The sequence below is a fragment of the Periophthalmus magnuspinnatus genome, chromosome 1 (assembly GCF_009829125.3).
Source record: "Periophthalmus magnuspinnatus isolate fPerMag1 chromosome 1, fPerMag1.2.pri, whole genome shotgun sequence".
Classification (NCBI taxonomy): Eukaryota; Metazoa; Chordata; class Actinopteri; order Gobiiformes; family Gobiidae; genus Periophthalmus; species Periophthalmus magnuspinnatus.
Genome location: NC_047126.1, coordinates 3,211,649 through 3,237,260, shown reverse-complemented (window position 1 = coordinate 3,237,260; position 25,612 = coordinate 3,211,649). Strand labels below are relative to the sequence as shown.

Sequence of the window (25,612 nt, the reverse complement as noted above, 5' to 3'; positions counted from 1 at the left end):
AAAAAACAAAAAAAAAACCCAACCCCAAAACTGAACACTAGTACACTTTAGTACTATATTTTGTGTTTAAATTTGGGGCTTTAAACGTATAAACATATAAACAGCAAAATAAAGACTAAAACAAAAGCTGTGTTTACTAAATGTACTGATTTTTGTTACAGTAAAGACAATAATTTGATTTAACAGAATCCCTTTCTGTTTCAGTCGTAACGATGAGTAAGAAAAAAACACACAACACTGAGGTACAGTCAAGAACATCCTTTTATTCAATCAGGTGCTGCTCTTTTCAAACTGTGTTTTTCTTCTTATGGAAAAGAAACTGTAATTAACACATGCATTTCACCTAGAGCTCTGGGGGTGTTCTCACACAAAAAGTGCACTGAGGGCATGGATAGGAGGTGCAGAGGTGGGAGTCAGGGGCCACAGGAGCTGCTTTTCACAAACTGCCAAATACTTTCAAAATAAAACAAAAATAAACAACAAAAAGACACAAAGCAGTCCAACTTGAGCCAAAAGGAGAGGGGAGAATGGAGGGACGTCCCCGTATTCTCACCTGTTCAGAGAAATCAGATTCAGCTTTATCTTTTGAAAATACTGTTAACCATCCATCTGGAATAACACTTTTCTCCACATTCATTCGCATCTGGGATATGTCCGAGTTGACCCTTCCTTTGACCCCACGTTAGACGCTTTCGGTTATAAGGTGCTTACGCTATAGCTTCAATTTACAGTCCTCGGCTTCCTCAAAGGCAGCCTCGATGACGACATACCCTGATATTATGCAAAAAAAATCTAAAAAAAGAAAAAAGAAAACAGAACAAATGGGGGAATAAAACTAAGTAAAAATATAAATACAAGAAATTTAAAAGCGCATTGTCTATAAACTAGTCAAAGCAGCCTCCCAGTTTCATCAGCACACACACCCCCCTGAATCCCGGCCTCGTCTCCCACTCGGGACACCCCCAACAGCCCGTCAGTGTAATTTGTTCACTTACATTAGCTGTTGAATGGAGAAGCTGAAGAGATGGGTATGGTAATACAATGTGAAGCATATAGACAAGAATAACATGTGAGCTAACTGCATTCTGCTCAGACAAAGGTTTTTGCCGGCAATATTTTTATCCCCTCCTCAACAGCAGAGGGCGGAATAGCTGGACAGTGAAGGAGAGTGTGTGTGTTTGTGTGTGTTTGTGTGTGTTTTATGTGCGAGAAAGATGCCGAGCGACAGACACACAGTTACAGACTACTCCAGTGTCTAGAGAAAAACAGACAGTGGAGACAGGGGGCAAGAAAAATTAGCTGAACAAGAAGATTTTTTACTTCAAACATTGCCCCCCCCTTTTATTTATCAATAAAAAGTAAAGAACTAATTCACACCATTTTCCTTTTGTACTATATATATATACTGTAGATATATATATACGGCTTTAAAAAGGAAGAGAGGCTAATGGGGTCAAATGGAAAGTGTTTTTTTTTTTTTTTTTTTACAAGCCAAAAGGTAAAAGTTGACCTCGGTCGCTAAAACGGTGCAGATTTTTTTCCTCATTGCAGCACTTGGGGACAACCTGCTACCTCCAGCCATTTTGAGAAGGGCGATGTGGGTTTACAAAATGGAGTCTGTGAACAAAAGGCACTTTTAAGGGACAACCTTTAACTGCTGGGAATCTATACACTACAGCACAAGCACTAAGAGTAATTTACAGAGAGGGAGCGGAACAGGGGAGAGGTTCACTCGCAGTCCAAAGGTGTTTCGCTTCTGCAGGACAAAACGTGCAACCTGCTCACGGTCAGATCGACTAAGAGGGTCCTGGACGCCGTACGCCGCCTCGAAAAAGGAGGAGACGCCAGGCAGTGGTGGAAGAAGTACTGTGTTTTTGTCACTCAGGTAAAAGTATCACATGAAAAAACCTGCTTTCAGTATTTTCCAGAGTATAAGACACACTTTTTTTCATAGATTGGCCAGGGACTTATACTCAGATGCGACTTATATGTGAAATATAGTTTTTTTTCTTCATTATTATGCGTTTTTTGGCTGGTGCGACTTATACTCAGGTGTGACTTATACGCCTGAAAATTTGGTAAGTAGAAGTATTAAAGCACCTGTTTAAAAATGTACTTAAAGAGGAAAAAGTAAAAGTATTTCACGCAGATTTTGAGGTCTTATGAAGTGCCGAATGTAGTGATTTTGATACAGATTTGAGCTGGATTTTGTTCAATAGAAATAATCTTTTTCTCGCAGTTTTTTTCTTCCTTATTGTGCATTTTTTTAGCTGGTGCGACTTATACTCAGGTGTGACTTATATTCCGGAAAATACAGGAAGTAAAAGCATTAAAAATGTCCTTAAATAGTAAAAATTAAAAGTATTCCATGCAGATTTTTAGGTCTTAAAAAGTGTCAAATGAAGTGATTTCGATACAGATTTGTGTTAGATTTTGTTCAACAGAAACAATCCTTTTCTCGCTCTTTTTTTTCTTAATTTTTATGCATTTTTTGGCTGGTGCGACTTATATTCAGGTGCGACTTATACTCCGGAAAATACTGTAAGTAAAAGTATTAAAGTACCTGTTTAAAAATGTACTTAAAGAGGAAAAAGTAAAAGTATTTCACGCAGATTTTGAGGTCTAATAAAACACCAAATGTACTGATTTTGATACAGATTTGTTCAACAGAAAATCTTTTTTCTCGCTGGTTTTATTTGTACATTTTTGTTTGCTGTTTTCTCAAATTATGAAGATGTTAAAACTAAACCCTCAGTACGTCAAACAATAAGAAATACTTTTACTTTTCAGTCCTATTGGGAGTAAAAAAGTACAGATACTGCTCTCAAATATACTGAAGTAAAAAGTATCCACTGTAAAATGGACTTAAAAGTACAGATTCTTAAGTACTTCACTACTTTTACTTTGTTTTGTTCCACCACTGATGCCAGGAAAACAAGCGGGTCAGAATAAACGGGACTAGGCAGGATTATTCTCAAGGTTGATCCTGGATTCGTTTTGCGTCACAACCTTAGAAGATCAGGAACCTCTCCCCCGCTCGTACAACAGAAGAGTACACATAGAGAGGAGTAACGCTGTTTTCTCGTCTGTTTTGTTCATTTACCTTTCATTTACAATAGTTCTGAAAGTATTTAATCGTGTCTAAGCACCAGGTTTATCTGATAAAATACCATTCTCTGTAGAAGTTGTGTAGATTTGTGTCCTTCAGCCCTCCCACATTTTTATAAACAAATGATTACACATAAAACATTAAAAAAAGACAAGAGAAATAAAAACAAAATACCCCAAGTTACAAAGATTTTTTTCATGGCCCTCTGGTTTAGAGTCCTGGAGCTTATGGACTTGAAACAAATACATTTTTTTTCTCTTTTCATGTAGCTTTCTTAAAAACCTCTAACAGACAAACACAATGATCTACCCAATGCATTGCACGTGGCTCAATCAACACATTTTCAATAATAATACTTTCCATCAAAAAGACGTTTTTCTTCAAACCTACAGGGGGAGTGGGGGTTTGTGGGGGTGGTGGTGGTAGGGGTGGGGTTGTGGGGTTTGGGTGCTGCACTACAGAGGGTCGTGACGAGGGGAAAGGGGGGGAGTTCGTTGGTAACAGTTATGTGGCGTTTTCGTGTTTGGAAAAGTGACGTTCAGAAAGAAACTGGGCCATTCACAGGTGGAAGGAGTGAACTGGAGATCGGATCAAATGGGTTTTTCACCGGCGATACCGATACTGATTGTTTAGATTCCAGAGAAAATGGTGGTTGATGAGCTCTGTTGATACTTTTGGGCCGATATTTTTCGGCCAATAACCTATGTCAAGATTTTTGGGCCGATATATTTGGGCCAATAAGCTTTTTTGATATTTTTGGGCCGATATATTTGGGCCAATAAGCTTTTTTGATATTTTTGGGCCAATAAGCTTTGCCAATATTTCTGGGTCGATACTTTTGGGCCAATAAACAGTGTCAATATTTTTAGACAATAAGCTCTGTTGATATTTTTGGGCTGATATTTTTGGGCCACTAAGCTCTGTCCATATTTTTGGGCCAATATTTTTGCACCAATAAGCTTTGCTAATATTTTTGGGCCAATAAGCTCTGCCAATATTTCTTTTGGGCTGATATTTTTGGGCCACTAAGATTTTTCCATATTTTTGGGTCGATATTTTGGGCCATTAAGCTCTGTCCATATTTTTGGGCCAATATTTTTCTGCCAATAAGCTTTGCCAATATTTCTGGGTCAACATTTTTGGGCCAATAAGCTCTGTCAAGATTTATGGGCCTTTATATTTGGGCCAATAAGCTCTGTCCATATTTTTGAGTCGATATATTTGGGCCAATAAGATTTGTTGATATTTTTGGGTCAAAAAGCTCTGTCCATATTTTTTGGGCCGATATTTTTTGGCCCGATAAGCTCCGTCAGTATTTATGGGTCAATATTTTTGGGCCTCTGTCGATGTTTTTAGGCTGATATGTTGAGCCAATTTTGATTATTTTTCCCATATTCTTTGTATTAAAGTGGATTTTTTTTAGGCAGCAGATCGACCAAAACAAAATATCGTGCCGTGCTGGAGTTTAAGGCTAAAAATTCCAAATTTCGACCCAATAAATCAGTCAATCTCTAACGTAAACAAGGGCATACTTCATAAATAAAATGGATATTATGATTTTATTACTTTCCCAATTGTCTTTATAAACCTACAAGAGAAGAGGAAAATAATTTATATTTATATTAAACCAAATACACGTCGAGTTCACAGAGGCACTTCATAATCAAATTTGTTTTTTAGTACGAACATAAACTCTCAACCGTGTCCCCAAAACCTCCACCGACAGACGGCCCAGTGACTTCACGAACCAAATCAGTGATTAAGAACCAATATAAACTCCAACGTTAACATTTCATTTACATGTAACTAAAATACAAGTAATGAAAAACCATTAACAAAGGCAGTTTTGAGAGCCAAATATAAAGGCTTCTTCCCTTCAGTCGCGGTTGTCATGTGATGGATTCTGTTTGTTAAAAAAAACTAAAAAAACAATTCAAACGGTGCATTGCTGGGTCCCTGGTGGTGATGGAGAGTACTGCAGTAAGTGATATTAACGAGCAGCTGCTTTCGTGAGCTATCCGAAATGAACCAGAGAAGTATTTTTTATTGTCTGACCGAGCGCATGAGTGAACCTTGCCTGTACCTTGAGTATTCTACAGCTAAAAATGAACACGCAAGCCCGAGACTGAAAGAAAGACCAAAAGGCAGCCTGCCCCCACGCACAGAAAAGCGAAAAAAAATCATAACAAATCAAAATATATAAAGCTGTAGCTGGTAGTATGTGACGTGTATTGTATGTGATAGCAAATCCCAAGGGCCCACGTTGCCACAGCGCCGGCCCGGTCCGACTTAACCGCCTCGTTGCTCGCTCGTTTGACCTTAATGTGCAATATATTTCATCCCTAATTCGACGTAATAGTGCATAGGTGACGGGACGAAAAAAAAAGAGCGTGTGTAGAGTTAGTGTTCTGACTGATGCGCGTTCAATCTCCCACGTTGGCTTCATGGCTATCACCCCCCCCCCCCCCGGTACTTTTTTCGACAGGTAAACAACGACTACTAGCCCCATAGTGCATTTAGGTCACACCATTTCATGATGTCACCGTAGCTGGTCAAACGTGAGCGGGAGAAAGAGGCGGAGGTGGAGGGGAGGGGCTGTGGCGGCGGAGGTGTTGTGCAGCGAGCGGTTTTAGCGGTTTAGCGGTTAGGAAAAAAACAAAACAAAACATAATAAGCAAATCTGACCATTTCCAAATTGTGTATATTTAGATCTCGTAGCCAATGAATGGAGTTTCATTATGGATACAACATATGAAAAATACAAATGATAAAAAATGCATATTGGTCATTATTAATTTGCCCTACTTGGTTTTTTGATACTTAGTGTTTGAAAGACAGTTCCTCATCGTCCGCCTCCTTCGTCTTCGTAATGATCCGGTTCACTCAGTTAGATGCTTCTGACATAAAGGGGATGAGTGCAGATAAGGGCATCCTCAGGGGGGATGGTGGGTTCTTCAGGTTGTGCAGATGTGTTTTCGTTATTGATGGAGAGGAAAAATACTTTAGTGTTTACAGTCTGTTTTTAGCTGTGATTTTTGTTATCCCAATTTTCTTGAAATATTTTCTATATAAGCTGTGTTTTCAGTGATGCCTTGTCAGAGGAACCAGGACTGTGAAGAAAAAGAAAAAGGGAAGAAAACATCAGAATTTGTAATCGAAGTGTAATATACAAACGTCCACTAGATGGCCTCGTACTCCATGTTTTAGAGTCTCAAAAGTTGCTAACTCAGGTTTAACTGCCACATAAACTTGTTATTTCCAAGACGCACACAGGAAGCAGCTGTTTGTTTGCGATGAAGCCGTTTTCTATTTACCAAACCGTAGATTCGAACTCCTCTGTCACACGCTCTGCCTTTTTGTATGTAAGGTGATCGCTCTAATATGTCAGTGCTGCGAGTCCGAATGGGCTCAGGCTACACTGTGCAGCCATTGAGAGCGGCTACTCCCGGGATCTCATTTCTCGGTGATAAGAGGCAGAGAGAAGTCGCTGGCACGGGCCCAGATGGTTTTTGGCTGCTGCGTGCTGACATTCCACAGGCCACGGCTGAGGGAATGCAGCACATCACCACTTTTAACAGTCCCACACTCAAGTAGATCCTCCTTCTTACCCATAATTCCTCTTTCAGATAACTGCTCCTCCTCCTGGTTTGACTTTTCTTAACCCAGCTCTCTTTTCTATCCCCTATCTTACTCTTGACTCTTTCAATATAATCCTTGGCAGAGGAAAGTGACCCCCCCACCCCACACACACACGCACACTCACACACACACGCACACACACACACACACATCCGCTTCAAGTCCAAGTTCAACTGCCTCTGACATCATGTCTGGTTACCCACAGCAACCAGACAGCCTGGACGTGACTGTGGAGGGCAGCAAGCTTAGACCAATTCCCTCTTTTCTCTCTCTTTCCATCCAGTCCTCCACACTTTTGACCGAGGAACTCCACTGTCTCCCTGGACTCGCCTGCAGGGACAACATCTCGCCAGCAGAGGGACCCTCACTCCAGCTTTTGCGCGTCTCTGCTCTTCAAACTCTCTTTCTCTGTGGGCTTGGCGACTGGCGAGGCCTCCGTCTGAACCCTCCATATGCCAGAGAACAGCAGGATAAGAAAAGACCTCGGTTACCCACTGCGGCTTTGACTGACCTACTAGGCTCTGCTCACAGACACGCCGAACGTTCACCTGTACACAGCTGCTGTTTTATTATCAGCAGTCTTCTTTTATAATGTCCGACAGAGTGTGTGTGTGTGTGTGTGTGTTTGTCTTTTCTGGACGCCGTTTGGATGCCAGGCCTAGATCTGCGCTGAGTGGTACAGGTGGGAGCCCAAAAAAATACGAGATGGAGAAGCGGGACTAATGCCCGAGAGACGCAGCGGAGAGAAGCGAGGGCGGGGCTGATCTGAGGAGGAATGCAGATTGCTTCCATGTGTGGGGAGGACAGAGGAGCCGAGTTGGCTTCAGGCAGGTGCGGTTAGCCCCTAATGAGAAAAGTTGTGTTGGTGATGGAGAAGGCCCAAGATATTGCAGGCCAGAGTCAAAGCTGTAACCACAGTGTAGCGAACCACAGAGACACACTGTGGGGCCTCGCAGATAAATCAGTGTTGTAGCTAAAACAAACTGGCAACGCTAACATTCATTCGGAGCAACTGCTGAAGAACAGACACTGTAAACCAATACTGAAACTAACAACCACAATACACTGGCAACACCACCACAGAGAGGACCATGAGGAAGACACATCCGAGCATCTTCTTTAGTTTTAAGCTGATTATGACAGTTTTAGCGGGAAAAAGGAGCCTGGAGTTACTTTAAACAACACCAAATTCGAGTTAAAGTTGATTGGAGTGGACCATAAACTGTGTAAAGACGTTCAGCTCCGGCCAAATGAAGCTCGTTGAGGAGTTAAAGCGGCAAATTTGGAGCCGAGTTTCATATTTGGAATTCTGCCCACGAGTATCATAGCGACCAAAGAGCCAATCAGGAGCGAGGATGTTGAAAGTAACGCCCCTTCCCGCCTCTTCCCGCCTGCGTCGCTGTATTATTAGCAACGCTGTCAGTTAAATCTGTTGTTAACGCTAGCTGGAGCGACTTCGGGGAAAGAAAGCGATGGATTTGTCTGTTATTAATGTTCATATTTTAATTTACGGACACAGTAGCGGAATAAAAATACGAGGATCATGTAGAGCGGGTTAATACGAACATTTTAAGACCAAAATGACGAGTCTGATAGCAGCAGTTACGGCGAGAGGAGCCACGTTTTTTCAATAGAAAGCGAATTGGAGTCGGCTAGCGCGTTACCTTTGTCCATTTATATACAGTCTATGGTGAAGACTGACGTTACCGTAGCCAGGAAGATTGCTTTTGGACGATTTCGATCAAATTCAAAACTTTCTTATTCACTTTTTACTAAACGAAAAACAAATAACGTTCATATTTTTGTGATCGCTGGAGTCGCACACGTCGAATCGAGTGTAGTGTTGCCACTGTATCACAACATGCTCGTCCCTCCAAACAGGCAGTGTGTTGTATGTACATGGGCGTGTTGTGCGGTGGAAGATGAAAAACTGGGAATAAAAGACAAAAAAAAATGGCAGGCGGGTCACATGGATGGATGGGTGGATGATGGGTGGTGTTACTCAAATGTGGGTGCTTGACGGTGTACCTGAGTCTGCTGGGGGATATTCAGAAAGTTGTCCCGTGTTCCGATGCCGACAAACCGGTTGGGAGCTGTGGAGCCTGGCGTGGAGTATGCTACAAACAAAGACAGAAGTGTGTACATGCTTTTACACACACGGATACACACCGAGCTCAGAGCCACGTTTTCTACTTTGACTCGGCTCAATGTCAGATCGAGCGGCACTGAAGGCCCCGGAATAATCATAATAATCAAAATAATCATAATATGCTCGAGTTTAAGAGCAGATTTGGACGATTGAGTATTGATTTTGCGTTAAATTTACTATAATCCAATTTGTTCGTCAAGGTAACGTGTCCGGTCAGCTGGTTTAAACAGGTTTTTGAAGCTCTGTGGGCGATAAACCGGGACGAAGGGGCTGTTTTTACTGTCACACACCTGCGATATTTCGTCGGACTGTGGATGGCGCTGTCCAGATCGTCCGGTAAAAACTAAATCAGCGCCGAAACCTCTTTAAACCAGCTGATCGGACACGTCGCAGTGACTTCACGTGACCACTCTGAGGCGCTAAAGAGCAGTCGAAACTGGAAACAAACTAAACTTTCGTCCGGAAAAAAAACTAATTCTTATGCGAAGGGGGGCGGGGCGGCGGACATGTTGCCTTTGTGAGCGTTTAGTGATGATCAAATTTAGGGCAGTTGCGCTGTCTGGACTCCAAGATGGCGGCTGAGAATAGTCATGTTTGGTGGATGGTATGCACGAAAAGAACGAAAATCAAACAAATAAAAAAACTGATGAGTTGTCACTGAAATATACATACACGTGTCTAAATAAATGTGTGCTTGAAATAAAAAAAAATAAAAAAAAACAACATGATTTATAAAGGAGAGTGGTGGTAACAGCCATAGCCACGAATAAAATAAAATAAAAATAAAAGTATCATCAGATAGCTGGTAGCAAGTGACAAGTTAATCTGATATTGTTGGAAGGGGGAGAGGTGGAAAGCGTGACAGGACAGGAAGAGCAGAAAAAGTCAAAACCAAAAGGAGAAGTGACCCGCTGGCTCCGTCCAGTGCCCCGCGGCGGTGTGCCTCTCCCAGGACCCGACTCTCGCACGGCACCTGTCTGGGTTGAACCAAAGCCTCGCCGCTCCTTCAAACACCCCCCTCTCTCACTTCCACGCTATATTTACACTTTTGATCAGATTAAATTAAACTTTAAGCAGTGTTTGACTTGTGTTTATGTGTTACGTCGTTAATATTTCATTGTGGTGCGACCTGCGTGACGGGGACAAGGGGGAAATCGATAAAGTGGAGCAAGTTTTTTCTTTTTTTTTTTCTTTTTTGGAGTCCACGCCAACTGCCCTAATTTTGTTCCTTGGAAAAAAAACAAAACAAATATAGACAAGGGAACAAAGAGGGAGGAGATGAGACTACAAACATCCAGTAGGTTTGGAAATAAGGGATAGATTGTGCAATGATAAACAGAAGATTTGCAGCTAAAGAGGCAACATGCTCAGGCCCTGCTGTGCTCCAGTCGAACGATAATGCAAAAAAAAAAAAAACCTACGAGGAAACCGAACACCAGAGAAAGTGACAAAATGAAAAGAGGTATTAAAGAGGTGGGGCTGGCTGGTATAGATGTTCTGAAGGAGAAAAGAGTGATAGAAGCAGACAGAGAAAGAGTGAATGTGGATCTCTGGTTTGGCGTAGGCGTGGTTTCTGCCTTGATTCGTGTGTTTTCTAACTCCGATAAACTCCGATGAACATATTTAAGGGTGGTGGTGTGCGTTATTTTTGGACTGTTACGCTAAAATATCCTACCCGGGGTTGAGAGAGCACCTCTACAAAGTCTATGAGGGGAAGGAGGGGGGACCTGGGGCAGTCACAGGGTGGGTTTGTGGAGAGGGGGGGAAGCCGGGGTGACTTACACGGAGATGCGGGTGAGCTGAGTCCACCGTCAGAGTGCGTGCTGAGGCTTTTAGAGTCGGGCATGGGGAGGGGCACAGGGCGCGCCACAGGGGGCGGCGGGGGCAACAGGAAGGAGCCCGGCATTTTGCTCTGGCCTCCTCCATTAGGCTGCAGATGGATCATACAGACAGGGGTGAACATGGCACCCCCCCAAGATCATACACAAAAGAGAGGAACCAACAGAGTCACATGCACGAGCTGTAAATACATCCGTATGTTCAAACACAAGACACAAGTAGTAGTAGCCAAGCGTACAAAAACATTATTAAACACAGCGTACTATTTCAAAACAGAGAGGGTAAAAGGGAAAGGATGATGGGAGCTTGTTGCGCAGTGTCCCAAAATAACTTGTGGGGATGGAAAGTGAACGAGGAAGACGAGGATGAAACGTCTGTGGTTTCAGTATAGGTTTACAGTGGTCTTGCAGCTGCCACCTAAACGAATGTGTCTGTGAGGTTTCGTCAACACTAAATGAAAAAGATTGTTTTAAAACGCAACATCGTCTCCAGAGAGATCGCTGAAAAAAAAACTCATGGCAGTAATCAGTGCTTCAAAAAAAACAAACAAAACAAACAAAAAAAAAACAGCAGATGACAGCGTTTGCGTTCACAGTGCTGCACAGTTCTGGAGTGTATTTCTGCGTTTAAGAGTAATGGCGGTGAGGGGGCTTACCTGTGCGCCGGGCTGACCGGGGCTGTCGGTGCACACGAACTGCACGAATTCCTTAAGTGGGTCCTGGTGGTGGTGGTAGCGTATGGTGGGGTGGGTGAAGTACGGGCTGGACTGCTGGATGATGGAGGAGGAGGGGAAGTGCAGAGTGGAGGCTGAGGCACGGGGACTTCCTGATCGGACCGGGCAAAGAAAACGAGACAGAATGAGGAGGGTGCGGTGCGGTACTACTGACCGCACACGTGAACAGCATTACAATATGATTACAAAATGAGTTAATACGTGTATAATATAAAAATAAACACGAGTACGCACTGAACTAAACCTAAAACACCACGGGTAATGTTAAGTACAGATGATGGGAGTTTACACGCACACATTTCTACGTGTAAATGGTCACGGTCACATTTTTATACAGCGCTTTTTCTACCTTCAAGTCTCTCAAAGCGCTTTGCATCAAGGAACCACTCACACATTCACACACACACAATTCACACACACACAATCACGAGGTGGGTTAAGCAGCGTCTCAACGACAGCGTTCATCTGCGGGAGCTGGAGTCACACCGCCAACCTGTGGGTCAGTGTATCTGCCCGCTCAGCCAGTTATGTTTAAGTCGAAACCTTCGGATCAGAGGACAAATACTCTACCAACTGAGCCGCCTTTGTGTTACTGTCCCTCGCTGTATCGCGGTTCAACTTTCACGGTTTTGCTTATTTTTGTAGTTCAATTTTCATGTTTTTTTCACAGTGTATGAACGTGCATTGTGTTCTGCGTCCTGATTGGCTGTTGGACTGTAGACCATTGTCCATCCGTCTCCTCCGTGCCGTGTCATTTTCCAGACTATAACTCGCTCTTTTCTTTCTTTTCATAGTTTGTCCGGGGGTGCGACTTATACTCAGATGCGACTTATATGTGGGAAATAAGTCGCATCTGAGTATATAACTTCACATCTTCGTTAAGGTCACACTGACAACATGACAACCACGTTTTTTTCTTCATTATTACGCATTTTTTTACTTATACTCCAGAGCGACTTATACTCCAGTAAACGTTGGATCGCAGTGTGACTCTGAAGTGCTGTACGTTTGCAATTTGTTTTCTCCCCCAACAACACCCACAATGTCGATTTGTGTTTAAACGAGAGAAATGTGAGAAAATGTTAACGCCTGTGTGAGAAAAGTGTATAAAGTGTGTGGTGAGGGGTTTTACAGACAAAAAACATGTAGAATAATCGCAGTTCGACCGCAGAACGCCTCCCTGACACGGTGAAAGACTTTGGCATATCTCTGCGGTCTGGGTAATTTGGTGCAGCGAACAAAAAACGCTACGCTGCTAGGTGAGGAGAAGCTAGCAAACAAGCATCTCTGCAAATGTCTCGCTGATACTGCAAATGAATACTGGAAGAAACGGTCAAAAGGAAACGCTAAATTGGATACTTCTGTGCCGCCGATGCCGTGTAATACTCAGGTGATAAATATTTATACTCACGCCTGCTCCTGTTTTTAATGTTTTAAATTGACTTATATGCGTTTTTTTCTTTGTATTTGAACAGAACCCCCGTGGAAAGCAGAGTCCGAGCGCTCTCCCTGTGTAAAGAAACATAAATAAATACATTCTTGAGTGTTTTGTCCTATATCCATGTGAATGTGCTGTTGTCTTTGTGTGTGTGCACAAATGCGGCCACAATGGTGGACTCTTCAGACAAGAAGAATCAGACAACAGTCATTTTGGCAGCTCTCCACACTGATCCGCAGCCAACAACACACCATAAAACACTCTGAAACGTTCAACTCCAAAAGGCCGGACAAACCTACGAGCCACAGCCTGAGGGGGAGACATGATTTACCCATAGACGGTTTATATAAATGGACTTAGCTAACCTGCTAGCCGGCGCGTTCTAAACAGGCTCCATCGACTCCGGAAATTGTCTCAAATGTTCGTATTAACCCGCTCGACGTGATCCTAGGGTCTTTATTTCACTATTGTGTCCAAAAAATCAGGATTTGAACATTAATAACAGACGAATCAGGCGCCTTCTTTCCCCGTTAGCGTTAGCAACAGGTTTTGGTTGAGCTTCATTTGACTGGAATCGAACGCTGTGGGCGACGTTACGCTCACTTAAGTCCACTTCTTTATACAGTTTATGGGTTTACCTCTACCTCCATCTTTCTTTTAACTTCTCTCCATCATCCTCCAGTATCGTATTGAGTCAGTAAATCGATCGTTTGAGCAGCAGCCGTCTTAGCTACGAGACGACTCCACACGCGCAAACTACATCTTATTATAGCAAAACACAAAGTTTAAATCAGTCAACTGGACAAATCGCTGTAGGACTGAAGACGTTTCGCTGCTTCTTCAGTTCTGGTCAGATTTCTGCTGGACACTGACTTATATCTGTCTGAAGGGAGAAGCTAACGACACTGAAACTGTAAAACGTGAACAGCGATTGTCTCCAGTTTCAGCCTTAACGACCCTATTCAACCTGTGACGGCCGCCTACTGTTCTCTTTGTTCCTGTTTGTTTTATTATATCTTATTATATCAGAAAGAGCAGAGGTGGAGCTTCACTGGGTCATGAAAAATATCTTTAAAATGGACGCACAGGTAGCTCTTTGAGGGTGGAGTTCAAACGTTGGCGGAATGTGCTGCGTAGTTAATAATGTCAAAATGGGCGAAGTTACAAACCCGAGTCCCACCGAATGATTATATAAATACTCCTTTATTACAGAAGGCACTGCACTTTTATATTGTTTAATACGGGCCACTTTTGTCTGAAAATCTTGATATAGTCTCAAAATGTTGTTACTTTAATAGTTTGCGTTAGCTTTAAAACCATTTAAAAGGTCATATATTTATGCAAAATTAACGCTTGTGAGGTTTAAGTCATGTTATAATGCTGTTAGCTTCTCAAAAACAGACCTGGAGTTGTGTTTTATTTCATTCACACATGTTTGAGTCACACTTTGTTATTAGTCTGTTACATCTCCAAAGCTCAAAATGCGACGTTCCACCTTGTGATGTCATCAAGTGGTGGTTTTCAAGCTACTTTTACCGTTTATTCAAAAGATATTGGCAATTCCACAGCTGAAATTACACAAATGATTCTAGTGAGGGTGTGTGGAGTTTAAAAACACAGCAGAGCACTTCCTGTATCACCACTTTATGACATCACAAGGTGATCACTGAGTGTTTTCGGTGCAGGGTTTGTGTGTTAAACGTGTGTGAATGAAACAAAACACAACTCCGGGTGTGTTTTTGATGAGGAAACGACATTATAACGGGTCAGAAAACAGCGTAATATGAACCCTTTAAACTCAACATGAAACAAAAAAGTTTGTTTTGTAAATCTGCTGTGAATGGTGGTGAGATGAGGCAAAAATCTGGTCTGAGCGGGTTAAACTCGAGGTTAAACTCTGTAAATTTGGACACAGGGAGTTATCAGTCTGAGTGACCTTTGTGTCCGGCCCCCGTCTGGCTCCGGACCAAACGATCCCGTAGAGAGACAAATGGAATTAGAGGGAGACGGGTAAAGAGAGAGGGCACTTTATGGGTTTGAAAAGTGAGACCAGCCCAGAGGGACGCATTGGCAAAGTTAACATGTCTGAGACTCTGGGAATGCCCTGACTGCAGATCGTGAGACGGCGATGAGTTTCCTATTGCGCCGTCTAAGTCCGAGGATGACAGCTTATGAAAATGTACATTAGGAGCTGATTTGCACCGTCTCTACAGCCCCCGCCTTGGTGTAAATGTGCGACGCTGACTCCAGACGTGAAGCTAAAATGTGTTTTTTTTTCAGGACAACACAACAAAAAGCATGAAATTGAATCATTCACAAAGACATGATGCAGCGATGAAACCATGCAATGATAATATTAACACTAAGAGCACACAGACGAATGGAAAAAGCTGAAAGAGAGAGAGAGAAAACTTTGCCAAAGCCATGATGGTCGTCCTGAACGCTGGACGGGTGAAGCACTTCCGGCGTCCTCAGCGGGACTCCAACGCCGCCGTTCACTCGGTCATTTTAAGACATTTTAGGGCAATGCTTTGTCGTTTTTTTTTTGTAAAAGACTCAATTTGAGATCATGTTTGACACTCCCTTTTCTTCTCTCTCTTTTTCAAAGTCTCTCCATAGAGGCTCGGGGTCGTTCGTCGTGCGTTTGGGTCGCAGGGTCTCACCTGGTCTCACTCCCGCCAGCACAGGCAGCGGGTGGTGTGTGAACGCCATGCGGGGGGACCTCGTCTGGGAGCCCAGGGCGTTGAAATCAAACTTCCCCGGCTTCTTAAGTGAACCGGGCGAGGACAATCCTGGCGAAAAAAATGGGATCAACAAAAAAGTGGAGGGAGAGGGAGGAGAAGAGAGAGGGGGATTTAATTAACAAATTGTTTTAAAAAAAATGAATTGAATCAAGGGACAAACACGGATTCTGATTGGACTTTTCTTGAGAGGTTGGCGGCAGTACTCTCGTTATAGTTGTAAAGTTGACGTAAACAGGCCTGTCGACAGAAATGCGGGGGGGCACGGGGCAAAAAGCCTCACGTGGGCCCCCCGTTTCAATATAAATGAATAGGAAAAAGGTCCAAATCTGGGCCCCGTAAGACCCTGGGGCAGCGGACAACAGCCCCGTTTGTCCCCCCCCTGAACGTAGACAATACCACCACTGTAAATAAACATGCACCGCTCAATTTGCTGCATTCTAGCCTGACTACAGTCCCCTTCCTGTGCCACAGTATGTTTTGAATCTCATCTCGGTTTCTCTCTCTCTTTCAGGTGCCAGCTCGGGGCCCTGTGTGTACAAGCGCCGCACCACACAGCCACAGTCAGCTACTTGTGGTCTGGTCTCAGCAAAAGGCTGTCGGGCTGGCTGTACAAGAAGAAGGCTTCATTCACAAATAGCACACTTTGTACAGTATGGACACGGCAGCTGCTGAGTGCGAAAGACAAGCAGACGGACAGAGAGAGGAGACAGAGGGAGAGAGGGAACGAGAGAGGCGAGAACAACGTGGGAGACATGAAAATATGCGAGCAGGCGAGGGAGCAAAGCAGAACCTGTGAAAAATGCAGCAGCGTGTTGTTTTCGATGCGTTGCTTTGATGACTTGTATGAAATTGGGATGTCATAAGATGTTAAATATGGTTATTATCTCTCACTCTCACACGCTTCATGTCGGAGCGCACTCAAAGCACAAGCGCACATTTAATCACGAAGATAAAGCGCTCCCAACATGGCAACGTTTCACTAATAAAACAATTGACTTTTTCGCTCCATTGAGTTCGTCTTTAATCTTTGAGCGATTTGATCATGTTTGCCTTGGAAACTTTTTTAGACCGTTGTTTAGTACTCTATTTCTGGCCCCCCCTCCACATCAAACAAGGCATTAAATACGATTGGTGCTCAGTTCTCCAGCTGGAGATGTGTGAAAGTCTATGGGAGTGTGTGGGCGTGTAAAAGCTCCCTTCTCTGTGTGAAAGAGTTAAGTCTCCAGCAGGTGGGAGTGAATATGTGTGAACCATTTATGTCTTTAGCAGACATATATTCCATTTTCCCCCCACTGTAGCGAGAGTCTGGGGGCGTATTGTACTGTCAGACAGATTCCAAGCATGAAGACAACCCCGATCCCACTTGTGACACCAAGAGTTAGCGCTGATCGTTGACATCGTCACACCAGACGCTAACAGGGGATGAGACTGGTGTGCTGTGACTTTAAATGAGGAAAGGGCTGGAGGGAAACGTTCACACAGGGTCAGGACAGGGATTAGCTGCTATTTACATCATTAGCATTTGTCAAAATATGCTAAATATGCTAGTGGGTTTACTTCTACAAATTATTGGAGAATTCAATTGTTTCTTACTGACATTTTGGCTTATTTCAGACCATAGACTGTTTATATAAATGGACAAAGCTAACCTGCTAGCGTAAGTGAGCATGTGCACGCTTCCGGCTACGTCGACTCTGGCTCCAATTCACTTTCTATTGAAAAACTGTGGCTCCTCTCTCTGTAACTGCTGCTGTCAGACTCGTCATTTTGGTCTTAAAATGTTCATATCAACCCGCTCTACCTGATCCTGCTGTTTTTATCCCACTATAGTGTCCGTAAATCAAGATATGAACATTAATAACAGACAAATCAGGTGTTTTCTTATAGATTAAATTGACTGCGCTGCTCCTAAACTCGTGTGACCGGAGCTGAACGCTGTGGATGACCTCACACTCCCTCAGTCCACGTCTTTACACAGTCTGTGGTTGAGACACGAATATCGCCCACGGTTTAATGAAAAAAACAAAAAACTGGAAGCAATATTTGTCTCATAATCTTTGAATACTTATTACATGATGCAATGTGGTCAAGTGCTCCAATCAGGAAACAATAAATATCACATTTGGACATCTGTTAGTGAACGCACGCTGTAACTCTCACTATGGGAATGTGTAAGACAATATCTGAAAGCGCGAGAAAGGGTCGAGGAGTCAGTGAATGTGTGTGTTTGTGTCACAACTGCACTGTTTCCTCTTCTGGCAAAGCCTCCGTCTTTCACTGGCAACCAATCAAGCACTCCCTTGATGACCCTTCTGTCTCTTTGCACTAACAGGCCTACCACCAGATGCGCCTCTGAAGCAGAAGCTCACACACACACACACAACCGGAGAAAGACAGTGGAGAGGGTCTGAACCGGCGAGGAGAAGTCGGGGAGTCGTCCTGCCTGAACTGATTGAAACCACATATGGAAGCGCAGCCATAAACCTCCACGGGCCTGTAACATTTAACTCAAAGCACTAAGCGTGTCCCCCAACAGCACAAGTCCCCCGTGTCTCAGGAAATTTCACAATCATTTGGAACTAATATGAAATCATGGGTCTTTTACTTGCCTCCACTAACCTCCCCCACCCCTTCTGCAGCCCCTGTGGAGCAGATGTCTCCTGCATCCTGGTGGATCCCAAGGCTACTCACACACAGAAACACCATCTGGGACCATGCTTCAGCTGTGGACGTGTGTGTGGACTGTTTATGTGATTCATATGTATGAATGCATCTTAATACTGTACACTAGTGTGTGTGTGTGTGAGTGTGTGCTGTATTCATGTGTGTGTCTCTGTATAAGTGTGTGTGTTGTGACCGCACAGACCAGGCGCACCTTTGTAGAATGGCTCTTGGTTAGTGTGTGTGTATACGTGTGTGTATACATGTGTGTGTGTGTATACGTGTGTGTGTATACTTGTGTGTGTGCGTGTGTGTGTTGTGATTGAACAGACTGGGCATACCTGTGTATTGTCTTTTGGTTGGTGTGTGTGTTTTGACCACCTGTGTACGTTATTCGGTTGGTGTAAGTGTGCGGGGGTGTATGTGCTTGTGTATGTGTGTGTATACGTGTGTGTCTGTGTGTTGTAACCAAACACACCGGGCACACCTATGTATGGTCTTTTGGTTGGTGTGTGTGTGTGTGTATGTGTGTGTGTTGTGACCACCTGTGTACACTCTTTTAGTCAGTGTGTGTGTATTTATGTGTGTACGATGTCTTTTGGTTGGTTTGTGTGTGTATGCTTGCGTATACGTGTGTATTTGTGCGTGCGTGTGTGTGTTGTGACCACTTGTGTATGCTCTTTTAGTCAGTGTGTGTGTATTTATGTGTGTACGATGTCTTTCGGTTGCCGTATGCTTGCGTGCGTGTGCTGTGCCCACCTACGTACGCTCATTTGGTTAGCGTGTGTGTGTATGCTTGCGTACCCGTGTGTATCCGTGCGTGCGTGTGTGCGTTGTGACCACCTGCGTACGCTCTTTTGGTCGGTGTGTGTGCGCCTGGCCGCCCACCTGGACAGGGAATTCCCTCCTGAGCTTTGTCTGTGGCAGGTGGGATCCTTCAGAACGCACACACACACACACACCGCACTAACGTCACATTCACACATTCTGGCCTTTGAAAAACGAAAAAAACGGGACTTTCCAGGACTTTTAAAAACACTTAACGCACTTCTACGCCCAAAAGAATCCATATTTTTGTCTTAAACTTGTTGTAGGGCTGGAATACAATGGTTTAATTTGAAAACGGTGGGCGAAATCATCCTGAAATCTGATTAAAAACGCTTTAAAATGTCCTTGATTTTACGCTATAATCTAAACATATGACGCTATACTGTTTTCTAAAGCGCGTGTTATATAAAAAACCCTCCTCGCAGTGAGATTAAGTCGACCGCGGAGCGACCGTGGAGCCGTACCCAGACGAGACCCTCTAACGAGCAGCCTCTTAATTACATTTACAGCTAAGTGAAGGAGCATCCAAACCAGCTAACGCTTCTTCCATTAGCCCTCGCCAGCGCACATCACTTAGGCCTCTTCCCTCTTCCCTCATTTACCTCCTCGCTGACAGGACCGGTCCCTCCCTGAGGTCCTTCCCGCTGTACATGTTTTCAATTAGACAGACGGGGGGAGACAGGGGCGGGGGCCTGAACGGTAGAGGTAGGAGCGGGGTTTTTACACCTTTGATCCGCAGACGGCGAGCATCTTAATGAGGGATTTGAAGCGCAGGGGCAGCACCTAAACACCTGCAGGGGTGGGAGCGCGCTAAGTGTGTTTTCTCGTGCGAACGTCTGCATATCAGGTGCTGTCATCACGAGTGCGGGTGTATCGACACGAGGCCCGGGTAAATGAATCGCCTGGTGGTCTGTGTGAGTGAGATGTGTGCGTGTGTGTGTGCGTGGAGAAAGGCAGAACGCAAACAGCATGTGAATCTGCCTGCTGGTGTCGTCAGCGTTAGCTCTGTGACATCTGTCTGTTAAAGTAAACGCCGGGAAAATGACTCAAGAAAACAAAAGATACGGAATGAACGCTAAGCTATCGACTTGCGACGCCGGGATCCGCACACACTTATGACAAATTCCATAAATGCGCCGCGCGGAGTGAAGTCTAGCACACGTTTCTGCACAGTTTAGGTGGAGGAAATACGTCTTTCTGCTGAGTTTTACAGGTTAATATGGTACATGGTTGTGCACAAACAGTGAAATGACTGCACTTTGTCATGATGTGTTGAGAGATATGAGTGTAATCAATGCTCTAACCATGGTAAGGAAACTGCACGCCATCGTTTTCATGTTTTATCTTCCTCTCTTGCACACTCGCCAAATGGTGCTGCACTGCAAGTCAAGAAGGGTATTGTTAACAATGAGACAGGGTCAGGGCGGAGGTGTAGAGTGTGAAACAGAAAGAAATGAACAGGTAGAAAAGGAGTTTGAGAGTGACGGTGTGTTTCTGAGATCGTTCGGGAGTCAGATTGGCCCACGGTGAAGTGACGTGACGCCGTCTTCTGTGGATATAACTGTATAAATAATCACGCTAAGCAGTAAAAAACACATTCACGACTTCATAATTCAAATAAATAACAGTTTAGTTTCCGTGCGGTAATGTGAAGGTCCATTTTAAACTGTTTCCTGTTGTTCTACGGTTGTTTCCTCGTCAAAAACAGACCTGGATTTGTGTTTTTTTGTTTCTTTCACACATGTTTAACTCACAAAACCCTGCAGAATCTCTCACCTGTTTGTTTTGACTTGACTATTTAGATTTTAGCATGTGATACTTCTACTTTTACTTCGCCACATTTGAGAGCAGTATCTGTACTTTCTACTCTACTACATTTCTGAACAAGACTGAAAAGTAAAAGTATTTTTTATTATTGTGGGTTTATTTTTAACATGTTCATAGTTTGAGCAAAATAAAATCTACAAATAAAAATTCAGTTGTTTCTGTTGAATAAAATCCTACACAAATCTTTACCAAAATCACTTCATTTGCAGCTTCATAAGACTCAAAATCTGCGTGAAATACTTTTAATTTTTAAACTTTAAGTACATTTTTAAACAAGTACTTTAATACTTTCACTTAAGCAGATTTTTGCATGTGATACTTTTACTTTACTTGCCTCGATATCTGCGTTTTTACTTAAGTAACAAAATGGAGTACTTCATAAGACCTCAACATCTGCATGAAATACTGTACTTTTTACTCTTTAAGTACATTTTTAAACGAGTACTTTAATACTTTTACTTAAGCAGATTTTTGCAGTTTTACTTCTTTTATCACTGGCTGCAACTGCAATTCTTTAAGTATTTCATCTAATTCACAGTTAAATACATAATAAACTAAAGAAATATAGTGAAAAGCACAAAGTTTTTATTAGTAAAGTGATGGTAAAACTCACAAAACGCTGCAGAATCTCTCACCTGTTTGTTAATCTCTGATACTGAAACATTTAACACCGTTTAAAATCACAACACTGTATAAGGACGAGCTGCACCAGAACTGAGACGAGAAACAGGCTTTTTCACTGTTTTACTTCACAAAAATGGAATATGCTAGAGACGAAGGCAAAACTAGAGTCGTTGGAGACACAATCAGAGTTTAATAATGTGATAACAAACTTTTAAACACGCCGGCTCAAGTTTTTAATGTTTTATTTGGGATTGTTTTGGGTTATTTCCTGTTAGTATTGTATTTTAAACAGGGCGCTCATGAAAAAGTAAGCCCAAGTGCTCTCCCTGTATAAATAACGTTGGCTGAGTTCTTGTCTCAAACTGAAAACACTCCTTTCCACCTTGTGATGTCATCGTGTGGTGATACAGGAAGTGCCCCGCTGTGTTTTTAAACTCCACACACCTTCATTTCTAGAATCATTTGGATCATTTCAGCCGTGGAATTGCCCATTTCTACTGAACTAAAGGTAAAATGAGCTGTTAACTTGGAAAAAAACCCAAAAAACTTCATGACATCACAAGGTGGAACAGAGCGTTTTGAGCTTTGGAGATAATAAAGTGTTACTCAAACATGTGTGAATGAAACAAAACGCGACTTTGAGTGTGTTTTTGAGGCATTAACAGCTTTATAACACGACTTAAAGCTCACAAGAGTCAATTTTTTCTAGTAAAGGACCTTTAAAGTGCTGATTATCCACTGAAAATAGATAAATTTGGACCCGAATTTGGTTAAATATTCAAACTAATAGCGTTCGCTGAGTGTCAGACGCGTGTAGGGCTCTGTGCGTACGTAGCTTTAGTCACAGCGAGTGAGTGTGGAGGGAAAAGGCAGAGCAAACACAGGAGGATGGTTAATGAGAGTTAAAATAAGCACGTTAACAGGCCCACAGGTGCGGTGGGGCTGGGGACACGGGGAGGGGGAGTACCTGCATCCATGTCATTGGGCCACACGCTGGACTGGGAGGAGCTGGCGGCCGGGGAGCGTCCGGGGTAAAAGACGTCGTCTGTGGGACTTTCCATCTCACTGTCGTCTAAAGACTTTCTCTTGGTGGAGCTAATGCCATAAAGAGAAAGAAAAAAATGTTTATCTTTCAAATACCGACACAATTCAGACGTAATAAACAAAGAACAGTGAGAAGTGGAGCGTCAGACGGAGGTAGAGCAGACAGAACAGGAGGATTGCCGCAGTAAACATCGTACAGTGTTGTGTGTCTGGATAGATTTGTGTTTTTGTGTTTTTGTGTTGGTAACTACCTCCGGGGAAGATTTGCGTATAATTCCACCTCAGACCTACAGCGGCAGCAGACGACAGAAGTGAAGAAAGAGAGAAAGTTAGGAAACAGAGAAACTAAAAAAAAAAAGAGCCAAGAGAACGTTGATAAATGAGAACACAAGAGGACGCACACAAACATGTACAAGTGTAGGACAGGCTCCAAGTATGCAGATGAACTTTAGTACCAGATGCCATTCATAGTAACAAACCTCACTGAAACAACATTCTTTGCCAGAAAACTCATTCTTCCACTAAGAACCAATATACTGTTGGCAGATATGACTGTGATTTCACACTTTCCTCTCGTATGCCCTTGGCTTCACAGAGAAGCACATTTGGATAGCACGGCTACTGCCACATGGTGACTTCAGCACAAACAACACAAACGCTGCAGTGTCTTACAGCTATTTCCTTTACATAGTCGCTTACGTTCAAAGTGGTGCGTAAACGGTCAGATTAAAATACCTGGTTGAGGGAGGGGAGGTCAGGGAGCGACGGCCCAGAGCCACTTGGTTGATGTTGTAGTAACTGGGACTACTATCCAGGTCGGCCAGCGAGAAGTTAGGACCTGATGCTGTGGCGACAGGAGCTGCGGGTAAAACAAACACACACGTATCACCGAGACGTCCCTTCACCGAGCGTAATGAGCGTGCGGCACTTACTTTGCGACACTCTGACGAGCTCTGCCACGTTCCACACCCCTGAAGTGACGAAACAATCCTGGAAACTAAGGTGTCCTGGTAGAGAAAACACACAAATGATCAGACAAAACGCAAAACAAACCAAAACCGTCACATCCCAGATTCAAAGCCTGAGATTAAACGTAACCCTGAAATCAAACCCCCCGTGAGATTTGGACCATCTGCAACTATATTTGTGGATCAACATCTGGGTGGACGTGTTTGCTAATTGGATCTATAATTGGACGATGAGCGTGACGGGAGGCAGTTCAGGTGCGTTGATTTGACAGTGTTTGGACACGGCGAGGCGGGCGAGCTTACCGTTAGGCGGCGGTTTGATGTCTGTGTCTCCTTGTTGACTGGAGCTGTCCGATTGTCCGGATTCTGCGGAAAGGTAAAGCGAAGAACATGAGCGGTTGCGTGTTAAAAAGCGGGAGACAATGTGACAGTGTTTGCTCGTGATATGGGAGGCGTTGGCGAGTATATGAAGCCCCTGCAGTATGTGCCGCTGTATGGCGTACATCTTGCGAGTGTCGTGTGTGAATTCGCACGTTTTTCTGTGACAGCATGTATCCAAGAATGTTATCTTCATCACTCCCTGTCCTTCCTGACTTGAGGTGTCTTGATTTACAGAGTGCCGCTTTGCCATTTAGTATCTCACCACGCATCATATCCCTCTCGCTAATCCCGTTTAATACCTTCTTGCTGGTAGGGATTTAGTCCTTGTAAACAGAGCACCTTACGCATCGACACACATATGAACGCACACCCACACAACCGCACTCAATCTGTTTTCTCCTGTAAATTCGGTGTCATACTTAATACATGATGTAATCCCGGCATGGACACACAAATACATGTAACACAACGGAGGCCTCGCGAGCAGCTGAACCGCAAAGCCCCGTAGGATTTTTTTTGATAAAGAACAGTGTTTACTTATCAGTTTTAGTCTCTTTTTTTACAAGCTCAATATGTTCAAACTTGACTACTTGCTTTCCAGGCCCAGTACGATCAAAAAACACAGCTCGTAACGGAGGAGAAACGGTGCAATTCATCCCGTTTTGGCCCCGGAGCTCGCGCGTAACTCCGCTTGGCCTGCGCAGACGAAGGCTAACTCGAAGCTAAGCGAGCTAAAGCAGGTGTTTACCTCCGGTTTGTGGGTAACACGGCGCGCGGGCCCATGCCAGCAGCACTTGCCTCGCAGCCACAGTAAGCCACAGATTACTGAGCAGAAACAATACCAGACCTGTCTCTCTGCCTACGAAGAAGAAGAACAAGAAGGAGAAGAAGAAGAAGTGCTTATCCAGAGAGAGAGAGAGACGGGACAGGAGACACGCGGCCACTGAACCAGCTTACAAATATAAAAGAGAGGTTCCCATTGCCTTCTATTTTCCTCCTGAATGTCTCCCTTTCTCCGTCTCTCTCTCACCGACTGTAATCCTGGCAGCCATCTTAGAGCTTGGCAGCCATCTTAGTTTTGGCTGTAGCGTCGCATTCCAGCTAACTGACGCTACTCGCTCCAAACATATGAGGCTACACCCCGCCGCGCGCGCACCCAGACACTCGCTACGCACGGGGGGTTAGGGTTAAGGTGGGGGGGGGGCGTACATGTATATGATGGCCAACCGAAGCTGTGGGGTCAAAAAAAACTGGACTTCACGAGGGTTTTTAGCTCTGCCGTGGTCACTCCGGGATCGCACGAGGTTTCATTCGTTCGGGGGATGTTGACGTTCGGGGGTCACACGGTCGGACCTTCTGCGTACTGTAAGTTGGTTTGGTACGCTCACGTCTACACTTACTACTTCTTCTTCTTAATCTTCTTAACGTTGCCCCAGCGTGACCTGACTGTTCAGCTCTCCCTCTCTCTCTGACATCCAAACCAAACCCACCGAAAAATAAACAAAGAAACGAAACAGCGGTTCACTGCGGAGCGCGGGCCCGGAGCCAGATTTGTAAAACCGTAGGGACATTTTTGGTTGACAGGACGATGACACTAAGCACGTCAAATGTTGCTCTCTGCATAATCC

At 43.8% G+C, this 25,612-nt stretch overlaps 1 protein-coding gene across 27 annotated transcripts in view; it reads right to left on the bottom strand.

Moving 5' to 3' along the window:
- Nucleotides 1-243: 243 nt before the first annotated feature.
- LOC117376736 (nuclear factor 1 X-type) overlaps nucleotides 244-25,612 on the bottom strand; it is a 130,518-nt gene continuing 105,149 nt past the window's right edge. For 4 of the 27 annotated variants that reach the window (XM_033973269.2, XM_033973285.2, XM_033973300.2 and 1 more), the window contains 11 exons: nucleotides 23,907-23,969; nucleotides 23,568-23,642; nucleotides 23,371-23,494; nucleotides 22,887-22,922; nucleotides 22,559-22,686; nucleotides 20,445-20,519; nucleotides 15,571-15,699; nucleotides 11,392-11,561; nucleotides 10,680-10,827; nucleotides 8,777-8,865; nucleotides 244-6,219 (listed from right to left, as the gene is read on the bottom strand). In XM_033973269.2, the coding sequence (XP_033829160.1) occupies nucleotides 6,205-6,219; nucleotides 8,777-8,865; nucleotides 10,680-10,827; nucleotides 11,392-11,561; nucleotides 15,571-15,699; nucleotides 20,445-20,519; nucleotides 22,559-22,686; nucleotides 22,887-22,922; nucleotides 23,371-23,494; nucleotides 23,568-23,642; nucleotides 23,907-23,969 (1,052 nt within the window). In that variant the 3' untranslated portion in view covers nucleotides 244-6,204. The remainder of the gene's footprint in view (nucleotides 6,220-8,776; nucleotides 8,866-10,679; nucleotides 10,828-11,391; nucleotides 11,562-15,570; nucleotides 15,700-20,444; nucleotides 20,520-22,558; nucleotides 22,687-22,886; nucleotides 22,923-23,370; nucleotides 23,495-23,567; nucleotides 23,643-23,906; nucleotides 23,970-25,612) is intronic. The other 23 variants (XM_033973315.2, XM_055223322.1, XM_055223329.1 and 20 more) reach the window with 13 other exon arrangements.